This window comes from Clarias gariepinus, chromosome 13 (assembly GCF_024256425.1).
Source record: "Clarias gariepinus isolate MV-2021 ecotype Netherlands chromosome 13, CGAR_prim_01v2, whole genome shotgun sequence".
NCBI lineage: Eukaryota > Metazoa > Chordata > Actinopteri > Siluriformes > Clariidae > Clarias > Clarias gariepinus.
Genome location: NC_071112.1, coordinates 28095001 through 28107572, shown reverse-complemented (window position 1 = coordinate 28107572; position 12572 = coordinate 28095001). Strand labels below are relative to the sequence as shown.

At 42.3% G+C, this 12572-nt stretch overlaps 1 protein-coding gene across 6 annotated transcripts in view; it reads left to right on the top strand.

The window, feature by feature from the left end:
* ralgapa1 (Ral GTPase activating protein catalytic subunit alpha 1) overlaps positions 1–12572 on the top strand; it is a 54749-nt gene that overhangs the window by 5067 nt on the left and 37110 nt on the right. For 2 of the 6 annotated variants that reach the window (XM_053509230.1, XM_053509227.1), the window contains 14 exons: positions 432–475; positions 1214–1445; positions 1887–2002; positions 3670–3808; positions 3896–4104; positions 5835–6074; positions 6251–6424; positions 6554–6622; positions 6710–6858; positions 8015–8138; positions 8278–8515; positions 8917–9081; positions 9863–10003; positions 11116–12048. In XM_053509230.1, coding sequence (XP_053365205.1) covers positions 432–475; positions 1214–1445; positions 1887–2002; positions 3670–3808; positions 3896–4104; positions 5835–6074; positions 6251–6424; positions 6554–6622; positions 6710–6858; positions 8015–8138; positions 8278–8515; positions 8917–9081; positions 9863–10003; positions 11116–12048 — 2973 coding nt within the window. The remainder of the gene's footprint in view (positions 1–431; positions 476–1213; positions 1446–1886; positions 2003–3669; positions 3809–3895; positions 4105–5834; positions 6075–6250; positions 6425–6553; positions 6623–6709; positions 6859–8014; positions 8139–8277; positions 8516–8916; positions 9082–9862; positions 10004–11115; positions 12049–12572) is intronic. The other 4 variants (XM_053509228.1, XM_053509231.1, XM_053509233.1 and 1 more) reach the window with 4 other exon arrangements.

Sequence of the window (12572 nt, the reverse complement as noted above, 5' to 3'; positions counted from 1 at the left end):
TGTTTGTAAACGGCTTCTCTCTTTCTTTCTCTCTCCGTCTCTCTCTCTCTCTCTCTCTCTCTCTTTATTCCTGTTTAGCCATTCAACATTAAATAAAATAATTATAAATGGTCTTTCAGAAATCTACTTTTAGTAAGGACAGAAATCACTGCAGAAAGAGTTAATGGTGTGTGTGTCTGTGTGTGTGTGAGTGAGAGAGAGAGAGAGAGTGGTCTGTCCTTTTTCCACTGCACTAAAGTCAATAGTCAGTCGGACACACAGATCACTGAGAGAAACCCAGAGAAAGCCAAGGACCTGGGTCAGAGACACACCCAGATCTGACCGAGAGCTCTAACACTCCTTCTGTTAATGTGTTTGTGTGGGTGTGCGTGCGTGCGTGTGTGTAAGTGTGTGTGTGTAATGTATTTATAATGCGTTCTGTATGTACACAGGTCTCATACTGAAGAAACTCCTGCACACTGGAAACTCCCTGAAGGTGCAGCTTACTTACTCGCTCTTACTGTCATCTGCATTAAACATAATTTATTTATTCTTAATTCTCACTTTAGGTTTTATTTACTTTTTCAACAAAAGAAAAAAAAAATCCCAATATTGTAGACTTCTGTAGTATTATTGATTAGAAATCTGACTGATCTGATATCCAGCAAGAACAGAAAAAATGGTGAATTGGATGTTAAAAAGAAAAGAAAATCCTCTACAGTTTAATTGAATTGAAAGTTGAAACATTTTATTTCTTTTTTTTTATTTTTAAATTGACTTATTTATTAAAACAATATTTAAAAGTTAATTAATTGACTATTTTAACAGTTCACTGTCGACATGGCAATGAGCTGTTATTATAGAAAAGATAACTTATTTGATCAAGTACAGTTAGTTAGAATGAAGTTAGTCTCAGGAAGCCTCTTCTGTCCAAAAAAAAAAAAATATTGAACTAGGACTGAGGTTCACAAAACTGCATCTAAACAAACCAAAATTAAGAAATGATTTTAACAACAGAAGTCAAGTTTGTCTCACGCAAAAAGGAAGTATAGAAAAGTATTGAAAATCATGATGGAACTGATATTGTAACAACATGCAAATGAATAAACTACATGGACACCCCACGCACTGTTGGTTCTGTGTAATGCTCTGGTTATTACTAGACATAACTCCTGACTTTCGCTTATGTATATGTGTAGATATGACCCTCTCGACCTTGTGCGTGTGTGTGTAGATCCGCAGAGAGGGCGTGCGTCTCTTCCTGCTCTGGCTCCAGGCTCTGCAGTATAACGCTTTGAGAGAGCAGCTGTGGATCTTCGCCTGTCTGATCCCAGGATTCCCGGCTCCTCAGTGTGAACACACACCCCGCACCCTGGACAGCATCATCAACCCCACACTCGTCCTGCACGAGGGTGTGTCTCTCCATCATCATCATCTTCCTCTCCCTGGAAAATACTGTATACTATGTATGTTATATAATAACCTGGGTTTGAAGAGCGCCGTTGTTTTTATTTTTTTTTTTGAGGTGTGGGCTGAGCAACGTGTCCGACCACTAAATAAACAGGCAGGGAAAATAAGGGTGGGGTCAGCTAGGCTTACACCACATATTCTGCATGTATAAGGGTGTATGTCCCCACCCTTATTTAAACTTCAGAGAAATGGTATTATCATATTATTATCGTAATATAATAATATACACTGTATGTATCATATTATAACACATAGCAATAAATTTAGTGCCAAAATATTCATACAAGTTTTTCTTTTACTGAAGTGTGTATACAAATTTTTCAGCTGATTCTGTATTTGCAGGAAGACAGTGAAACATGCTGTTAAAGGACATTGTGTATAAAGCTGCGTTGTGAATTAGTAAAATCAATAAGATTTTTGTGTGTTCGTATATACAGCTCAGGTGACTCCTGAGGAGATCAGCCCGTTGGTTCTGCCCCAGTCTGGAGATAAAGCTCAGGAGGATCTGACCGGTTACTTTCTGGAGGCGTTACTGAAATACATGGTCAACCAGGTGTGTGTGTGTGTATGTGTGTGTGTGTGCATGCATGTATGTAAGAAGGTGGTCTGTCCTTTTCTACTGCGCTAAAGTTAATAGTCAGTCGGACACGCAGATCACCGAGAGAAACACAGAGAAAGCCAAGGACCTGGGACAGAGACACACCCAGATCTGACCGAGAGCTCTAACAGTCCATCAGGGAAGTTAAACCTTCTCTGTCCATCAGGTTCTCTGGTTAAATGTTAACCACACTGATGAGCTCAGTCTCTCTAAAAACCTTTCTGTCGTCATCATGATTAATGTCATGATCTTTGTCTTACATTGAAAATTCAAAAGTGTTACCTAATCTAATCCAAACACTAACAGATTTACTGTTATAGACTGTTAAAGTCCAAGATTTGAGACACAGACGTGGAATAATTGAATAACACATACAAATTGTCTTTTATACTCTGTCTGGCAAAAAAAGGCACCAGGTATGCTATTATAGATATCCTATAACGACCAGCCTTAGAAATTTTTTACTTAAGAATTAAATTTTTTAAAGAACTTTGCCTCGGCAATACAAAGCAGTTTCGGTATAAGCGTTTTTTTTGTTTGTTTTGTTTTTGCAAGATTTAGTGAAGACATAACACCATGGGTTCCAAGAATGTTAGCAAGTACGGCAGCAAGAAGAAAAGGGAGCCACTTTCGGTTTTGTTTTTTAAGTTTATCAAAACCTGGAAGCATATTGCTGAATTGTCCACTTGGGCCGACTCATTTTTCCCGCACCCCCACACGCACACACGTACAACATCCCGGACTTTGGCCATTTTATACATTCACTTACACACTAAAAATATTGTATATAATTGTAAATATTGGTATCTGTTGCATTGCAGTGTCTATTTTATGTACAATACATGTGAACTACTTCCATCATTAAACCTGAAGTATAGGAAATTTGTAACTCGAATGTTAGTAAGTCGGGGACTACGTACTTAAATGCCTGGAGTTCAGTAGGTTAAAGAAGGCAGAAGTTCCATGGTTAAAAAAAAAAAGAACTTCATATTATGACTATAACTATATTAAATAGTGAAAGTAACACACACACACACATACACACAGTGTGATGAAAAATCACAGGTTTAGGCCTAAATAGCTGTGTCCCCATAAGAAGGCTTCAGTTTGCTAGGGAGCATAAAGATTGGATTTTTGGGTGATGGAAAAAGGTCATGTGGTCCGATGAGTCCAGATTGAGCCCCGGAGGCAGTGTTATGATCTGAGGTTGCTTCAGTTAGTCAGGTTTAGGAACATTATGTGGCATTAAAATGTAACCTAAATGTACTGAATGACCAGGTTATCACATCTGTGGGGTTTTTCTTCCCTGATGGAACGGCCATATTTCAGGACCAAAATTATGAAAAAGTGGTTCTGGGAGCACGAGCAATTATTTTCACACATGGACTGAATACATAGAGACATTGTGTGCTGTAATCAAAGCTAAAGGTGATTGAACAAAATCTTGATGTGCATGTTTTGTTTTGATTTGGCCAGGCAGTGTGTTTCTAATATTAATTTGTACAATGAATAAAACTAAAGTGGAGCGTGTGAGTTTCTCGTGCGATCACATCTGTAAATTAATGTTAATTAATGTATTGATCACACCCCCGATCAAAGAAATGTGTGTCTGTGTGTGTCAGGCTAAGAGTCTGGAGTGGAGGTGTAGAGAGAACCATGAGAAGGGTTTCGCTTTTCTTTTCGCCAACTTTAAGAAGTTTTATCTTCCTCACATCTTCCCAAACTTCTCCAAAGAGACCAGCTTGTATGCCCCCATCCTGGGTAAGAAGCCTGCTTCACTGTCTGTAACATTTTTATTTATTTATTAATTCATTTATTTTACACACTCTTTCTTCTCTGTATCTACAGACATTCCTCCGATGAGGCCGAAGCCGTGTTACGTGGTTGTAAAAAGGGACCCTGACACTAACGAGGCTCTGTACTGCACTAAAGAGAGCTACCTGAACGCTCGGGTCATCTTCATCCGCTGGCTCGTGTCCTTCTGGCTGGAACCCAAATCGAACACGGCGACAAACATCCCAGGGGTGGAGGGCGAGATTGTGCCCAAGAACATCCAGGTAACCAGGGTGGAACGTAACGTGAGTGCTTGTTGTAAAGAGGAAGTGCAAGAGTTCCGTAGGAAGTAGGCCAAAACGACACGCTCACGTAAACTAGTTTTGCAATGATTGAAAGGTGGAAGTTAATGTTATGTGATACATGTAGAGGAAATAGGCAGACTGTTTACACACACACACACACACACACACAAACACATAGTTCCTGGTCTTTAATAAACTGTTTTAGATCTCAGATGCATGACCTGCATCTGTGAAATTTAACTCGTTGTGACACACTGAATCATTAAATACTGAACATTAAATATGTTGTTCCAGATCAGTTATATGATCAGCTCCAGAATCAAATCAGTTCATCTGCTACTCTACGATATTCATTCCATATTAATTCTAACAGCATTCAACCATTCACTTCTGACATTTCACTTACCTGAGACAGGTTGATGGACAGACAGACAGACAGAAAGCATCATGTTGAAGTCTGAGATTTCAGGACACTAGTGAAGTGACTATTGAAGGGTCAGAGTTGATTAGTATCAAACTGATAGAATCAATCAAGTTTGTTTAAGCAGTGCTAAATTTAATTTAATTGATTTGAAATATAAGAATTCAGAATGCACTGAACTCAATCCATAAGAATCAGGTACAGTGAAACCTCGGATTGCAAGTAACGTTCCGCAAAACGAGCAAAGGTTTGTATTAAAATTTGACTAAAAAAAAAAACCAAGTCTTGGTTTGCGAGTACCAAGTATCATATATCACGCATACACTTCTTGTTTTGACGCCGAGTGTGAGCTGATCACAACTGAGCCAATGTTTTTTCTCTCTCTTGTGCTGCGGAATTGTGGGTAATCGTCTCCCCTGCTGCGTCTTAGTGCGCGTCTCTTACTGGTATAATCAACATCCGTGCACATGTGTACTGTTTACTATAACACTGTGACCACAAGTGCATGTAAAACATATTATTTTGTGTTTGTATGCGTGTGTGTACAGCGCGGGTGTACTGTTTATTATAACACGTGTGTGCAGCACTGATTCCGTTAGTGTGTCGCTCACGCGAGTGTCATTAACTTAATTTTTCTGCTAAAACAGTCTTTCCATTAATGTGTGTGTGTGTCTGAGTGTGTGAAAAACTCAAATAAAAGAGGAAGAAGGGTTACTGTGTAAGACTAGAAGAGGGGAGTGTCTGATTTCTCCTCTCCTCTTACTCTAGCTTCACACACACACACACACACACACACACACACAGTGTGCCTGCGCGCATAATTGGAAACACTTATCTGTCAGGATTTACTTTTACTTTTTTTAAAGATAAAAATTTTTTATTTTTACTTTATATTTTGTGTTAATTATTTTTATATAAATATAATTTATTTTTTAATAATTTGAGTTTCCATTATTTCCATAAAATTTGCTTTGTGTTTTGAAATACGAGCCCGCTTCCGGAACGAATTATGCTCGTAATCCAAGGTTCCACTTTAGCTGATTTAACTGAATGCATTGATAACTGAATTATTCAACTGAATTAATTAAAATAGGTTTCAGAATTCAATGAATTGACTCAAATCAGAGTTGATTGTTGTGAGATTAAGTTATGCACTGAATCGTTTTCTCAATGAATCTTAAACAGATTGGATTGAGTCAAGTGTTGTAACCTGTCAGGATTTATTGATTCCATAAATTGAATGAGCACAAACATTCTGTGTGTGTGTGTGTGTGTGTGTGCATGCCAGAGAGCAGCCGCCGGTCTGGCCATGCGTTCAGAAGAAGTTTTTCCTCGAGCTGCAGCTCTGGATGGAGGAGGAGAACCGGAGCAGTCTCACTCCAACACCAGCACTCTGACAGAGAGAGAACCGAGCTCGTCCAGTCTCTGCAGCATGGATGGAGAGAACCTCAGCGCCGTAGAGGTGGTGAAGAACGTCCTGTACTCCTCCAGGACCAACGTCAACTTCATCACAGAGATCTTCAGACAGGTAACCAGAGGAGTTTCTGTTTGAGCAATGAAATCTACCGCGTCATTCTAAATGGAATGAATGATTGATTGAATTCAATCAGCCAAGCAGATGTTAATGACCAAGCATGTTGACATCTGGCTTGTGTTTAGCCACGCCCACCAAAGTCCATGAACTGGTTCTCTGTGTGTATCCAGGCGTTCTTGTTGCCGATGTGCGAGGCGGCAGCGATGCGTAAGGTGGTGCGTGTCTATCAGGAGTGGATCACTCAGGAGGAAAAGCCTCCTTTTATGGCAGAACCAGACGAGGACGAGCGCTATCTCGATCCGCAGGACCCGGTTCTAGGACAGGGCCCGGAGAACCACCATGAGGTCACCATGAGAACTTAACATCATCAGTTACACTATCTGTCAGATTGAGACATGACCTGTTAATAATCATCCTGGATTATAGAGAATGTGTGCTTTATTTTGTGTGTGTGTGTGTGTGTGTGTGTGTAGGAGAGAGTGATGAAGGACAGTGAGATGCTGGAGTACTGTGTACATGCCGGAGTTCAGTCCACACTACAGGTACATAAACAAACACTGGCACACACACACACACAGTAATTTTTATATATCCAGAAGTCATCTTTTATCCCTCCGGTCTTGTCGCAGGTTTTCATCATCAACTCCTCCAACGTGTTCCTGTTAGAGCCGGCGAACGAGCTGAAGCCGCTGCTGGAGGAACAAATCGACATGTCCAAGCGCGTCCTCAACATCTACCGCAGCCTCGTCATGCACCAGAACATGGACCAGAAAACATGGTACAGCAATCACACACACACAAAGTTCTACACAGTGATTGGTCAGAAGGTGTTGATTAATTCTCTGTAACAACGTAATCTGGCAGGTTTATATTAATGCTTTCGATTGAAATGCAATGATTAATCATCGTTATTAACTAAAATCAATAATCGGATCAGTTGGCAACAAAGTTACTTGTCCAATCGTTCCTGACGTCATTGCGCTTGATTCTCACACGGACTGTAAACGCCCTGACGTGTAGGCGTGTGAGGCTTACTGGAGTAAATGTGTAATAGCGCCACGACAAACACCTTCACAAGCAAAAATCTCTCTAATATCTACTACTTTGCTTTTCATTGGTTATAGATTTTATTTAATCAGTAATGTTCATTAAAAGACATGTTTTAATGAGGTTTTCATTTTTACTATCTTTATTGTCAGGTACCACATGCAAAAAACAACCTCATGCTAAATGTAAAAGCTGGTGGCTACTGTAAGTAAGAGCTACTGAGTAACTGCGTCATCTGTAATCGGATTAACTGTTTCAACAATCGTTAAATCTATCGATTATCAAAATAGTCGTTAGTTGCAGCCGTCCTCTCGCTCTGACTGGTTATTGTGTCTATAGTAACAGCTCACTCACAGAAACGTGTACAGGGGACACCTCACTGATGGATAACGAACGGGTCACGAAACCTGTATAGTATGAAAGGGGTTTCCAGGGTCAGCGCTTTGTAAGAAATATTTCATTAAATATGACATTTAAATTTATAGAAATGGATAAAAGCAGTATATTATTTAATAAGTAATAAATTGTAATAATTGGTCAGGTTTCTGTGGTTTAACAGGAATACAACATATGCTGTTATAATCACATAGAGCTGGTAACAGTTATTCCTCTTCTCTCTCACACACACATACAAAATGTTTATTAACTGAATAAAATAATGAATCAGACAGTAACGTCCACAATGATTTATTTTCAGTGAAATAAAAACTTAACAGTAATTATTGTACCATTGTGTTCAACTGAACAGCCTGAGAACTTTCTTTTGATCGGTTACCATAGCAACAGTTATATACAACACTCCAGAAAGGAAAGTTAAAAAACCTTAAATGAGTTTCATTTCACAGTTTGTGTGTGTGTGTGTGTGTGTGTGTGTGTGTGTGTGTCAGGGAGCAGATCCTGCTGGTGTTGCTGAGGGTGACGGAGTGTGTGATGAAGAGGCCTCCCTCCATCATGCCCCAGGGGAAAAAGAGTAGCACGCTGTCCGGCCGATTAGCAGGAGCCATTTTTCAGGTGCACACAGTCACACACACACACACGCACACACGCACGCACTTATACTTTGTAGTAGGTCATGGAAGTATGTTTGGTCTATTTTTATAATAATAATAATAAGTGAGAGGTGTGTTCTGTGCCCCGGGTCGGTGCCCAGACTCTGATTGTGGCGTGGATTAAAGGGAACCTGAACGTCTTTATCACTCGGGACCTGTGGGACGAGCTGCTCTCCGTGCTGTCCTCTCTCACCTGCTGGGAGGAACTGGTCACGGAGTGGTCCCTCACCATGGAGACCCTGACCAAGGTACTGGCCCGGAACCTGTACAGCCTGGACCTGAACGAGCTGCCGCTCGATAAACTCAGCGAACAGAAACTGAAGAAACACAAGGGCAAAGGTAATACCAGCACACACGTTAAATATCACACACGCCGCACACACTGACACGTTCACAAACTCTTGTCTTCAGGTCACCTGTAGCTCATACAAGTGAATCTTAGCTATTGTAGGTAATTGTTTTTTCCTGGAGGTGTCTCACGGACCTGACAGGTGACTCCTGGATCCCACAAGTTACTCACAATTACTTTAGATGACTCATAGTTGCTTCAGGTAACTCCTGGATCCTATAAGTGACTTAAAGTTCCTGTAGGTAACCTGTAGTTCCCTTTAGGCGACACGTGGATCCTGTAGTTGGTTTCTTTCTTCCATGGGATGATTCCTGACTCTGACAGGTAATTCCCTGCAGACCTGTAGTTAGCTGTAAATAAATAGTAATTATGTGTGTTTGTGTTCCTGCAGGTGGCGCTCATGAGGGTCAGAAGATGGTGGTGGATCGTTCCTTCTCTAAAGGATGGAGTCGTGATCCTCCAGGTCAGACCGTAGCCATGAGGCAACGCAGCGCCACCACCGCCGGCTCCCCGGGCATCGAGAAGGCCAGGAGCATTGTCAGGCAGAAAACCATCGGTGGGTTCGTCATCTGATACACTCACCATGCTACACTGACACACACACACACACACACACACACACACACAGAACTCACGTAAACACATATACATATACACACATGGACACACACAGACGCACAAAATGCAAAACACACACACACACACAGAACACGCACACAGAACACACATACATGCATACATAGGCACACAGCACGCAGAACATACACACATATACACACGCGCAACTGCACACAGAACACACAGCATGCAAAACATATACTGTATACACATACACACAAAAAAACCCGCGCACACACACAGCACATGCCGAGTATATACACACACACACACACACACAGATATAATAAGAGCATATGATGGAGAGACCCTGGTTGTGTTCCCGGTGGTGTTGATCAGATCCTCACTCCTCAGCACCGCTCGCTCTCTGCTTTAGTCCTTCTGTTGTGTTTCTTTATTAATCTCTTACTGTTTCAATCACTTACTACTTTTCAGTCTGTTCTTTTTTTCCTTTTCTTATAAGTCATCAATCCATCATTCTCTTACACTTTCTCCTTCTCTTTCTCTCTCTCTCACACACACACACTCTCTCTCTCTCTCTCTCTCTCTCTCTCTCTCTCTCTCTCTCTCTGAGTAATTTTCACTGTTATCTGCTTCTCTGTCTTACATGCTTCTTTCTCTCTTTTCTCTTTGCTCCTCTCTTTGATTCTCCTGTTTTCCATCACTCTTTCCCTCTCTCCCTCTCTCCGTCTCTCCTCTCTTTCTCTGGTGTGTTGTAGCGTTGCGTAGCCGCTCGACGGGTGACAGTCTGTTATCGGCGGCGTTTATCCGCAGTGCTAAAAGTGCTCCTGTGCTAATCCACCCTGTGCACCCTCTCCTTCCTGACTCTGTCCTCACTCCCCTAGCTGACGAGCTGTCAGGTACAGCCGGCTCGCCCACTGCACCTGTGTGTGTGTGTGTGTGTATTTCACTCTTCTCTGCCTGCACTAACCCTTGTTTCTGGTCAGCCATCCTTCTTTGTGTGTGTGTGTGTGTGTGTGTGTGTGTTTTGCTGGAAATAACGAGCATTGTTTATAATAGTGGAATATGATGGCTAAATTTAGAGGGTGTAACTGTTATCTGATTGGTTGCAGAAGTATTGAGGGCAATGCATGTAATCTGATTGGTTATAAAGGAATTGGGTCAGGAACCGTGATCTGATTAGTTACAAAGGGATTGGGGGCGGGGACTATGATGCAATTAGTTACAGAGGGATTGGGGCGGGGACTTCAGTCTTACTGTGTACCCATGTGGTTTGAGTCATGGTAATCAGAGTAGTGTCCCTGAAGCCATAAAAAACCAAGAAGCCTAAACAAGTTCATGTTTTATGCTATAATAAATTAATTATAACATTATTTAAATTCAGTAGTTATAAAGATTAACAACAAGTGAGTGGTTCCATCAGAAAATCATGAACAAGTTTTTATTTTATACACTTGTTTTTTTTTGACGTGCATGCATGCGTGTGTGCGTGCGTGTGTAAGATTGATGGTGATGAAAAGCATGCATTAGCGCGCTGCATGCTCAGACTCGGACACAGATCTTCAGCGGGGTGTCCACAAATCCACAGATTCTCTCTTTTCTTTTTCTCTTCTGACTACATGTGTACTGAGAGGATTTGAAATCATTTTGTATTCAAATATAAAAATATTTATATACTGTATTATAGTTTTTAATGAGTTTATCAGTTAGAGTTTGAGTTATCAGTGAGAAGAATAAGTAGTTGATATATTTGGCTGATTATTTAATGCATTAATACAAATTCAGTAATAAAAATTGCAGACACCCTGATGCTGATAGTGTGAGTCGTGATAAAAGAACCGAAGTCAGTTCATTATTATTTTTTTAATTGATTGCAGTTTGTGTGTGTGTGTGTGTGTGTGTGTGTGGTTGCATGTGTTTTTATTCTGTGCATGTTGTAGAACAATAAATATGTTATAATAAAATCACATTCCTGCATTTCTCACCAGTATGATTTTGTGTGTGTGTGTAGACATGGAGGACCCACCTCCGTCTCTCCGAGCCCCCCGTGCGCGTCACTCGTCCCAAAGCGAGGAGAGTCCAGTGGGCGAGGTGTTCTGCGTCTCGGCCGAAGTGGATCAGACGCCGCTCCCTCGCAGCAGCAGCACCTCGGACATCATGGAGCCGCTCGTGAAAGGTGCACTTCCTGTTTCTGACACTCCTTCTCACACTGACCCCACCCACTGCCCCTCCCACAGCCCTGCCCACTCCCTTGAAGCAGCTGATAGCATCTACGAGCACCTGTGCCAGGTACCAGAGCCTCAACTCACTTTCGTCCCGGATTGGACATTTCTGGAGGCCACATCCACAACCACACCCACTTTACCTGATGGAGGAGGAAGAGAGGATGACCTCACCCTGGAGGAGGTGGAGCCAGGTCCAGAGGAAAAAGAGGAGGAGCCAGAGCCAGGTGATCAGAGTTTCTATGACTGCTTAGAGCAGTGCGAGACAGAGCAAGCGACCAATCCGAAGCCGTTATATCGGCAAGACGCAACAGAGCGCCTGATCGATGTAGACTCCGCCCCACATTCCGGGCTCCGCCCTCGGACTAAAAAACGACCAGGAGGTGGAGTCCACGTCAAGTTCCGTCCGTCCACAGAGTCGGTGCACTTCCTGAACCCTCTAGACCCCAAAGAAGCTTACTGGAAAAGTCGACTTCGACGCCTGGGGCACTTCAGTGCACACTCGCACCCCGGAGCAGGACCGACGACCAAGATCAGAGAGGCGTCCGAGGATGGGGAAGTGGTGCGTTCCCGCCAGCAGGGTGCCCTGTTGGGTGGCGTTTATAAATCTGTGGCTCACGCTCTGTCCAAACCGAAGAGCCACGGAAAAGCCGCCGCCTCGGACGCGCACCTGAAGGACCTGTACTCGCATTTTATCGGCTATTTCGGAAAAAAAGCTCCAGGTGAGGATCCGCGGTGGCGCACAACCACACGGGAGGCATGACAGCAGCCTGTTTCTTCATTTTTCTCCTTTCATTTTTTGCTCAGTTACTTTTTTTTTGTTGTTTTTGGAACTTGCTCAAACCCGTGTAGAGACTGTCGGCCGGCGCCTCCCTCTTCCTCCTCCTCCTCCTCCTGCTCTTCCTCCGGCTTTTGGGATCTAACGTTTGATCTCTGCTGCCCTTCTGCCCCACCCTGGATGCTGCATGTACCCTCACACCTTCCTCCCAGCCTTCCCTTTCAAACTCTCTCTCTTACACACACAAACACACACACGTACACACATTGAAGCTCCTGAAAACCAGGAGAATTTAAACAGTCTGGGTTTTTCTTTGTTTTTAACCACTAGAGGGCAGCGCATGTTTACAATATGATAACTTGGCTCAGGCGCAGCTCAGTGGATACAAACACTGTCTCACACACTCACATGCCCCGAATCAGTGTTTTTTTTTTTTTTTTTGCTAATTTTGAAAATTTAAGTCATTAA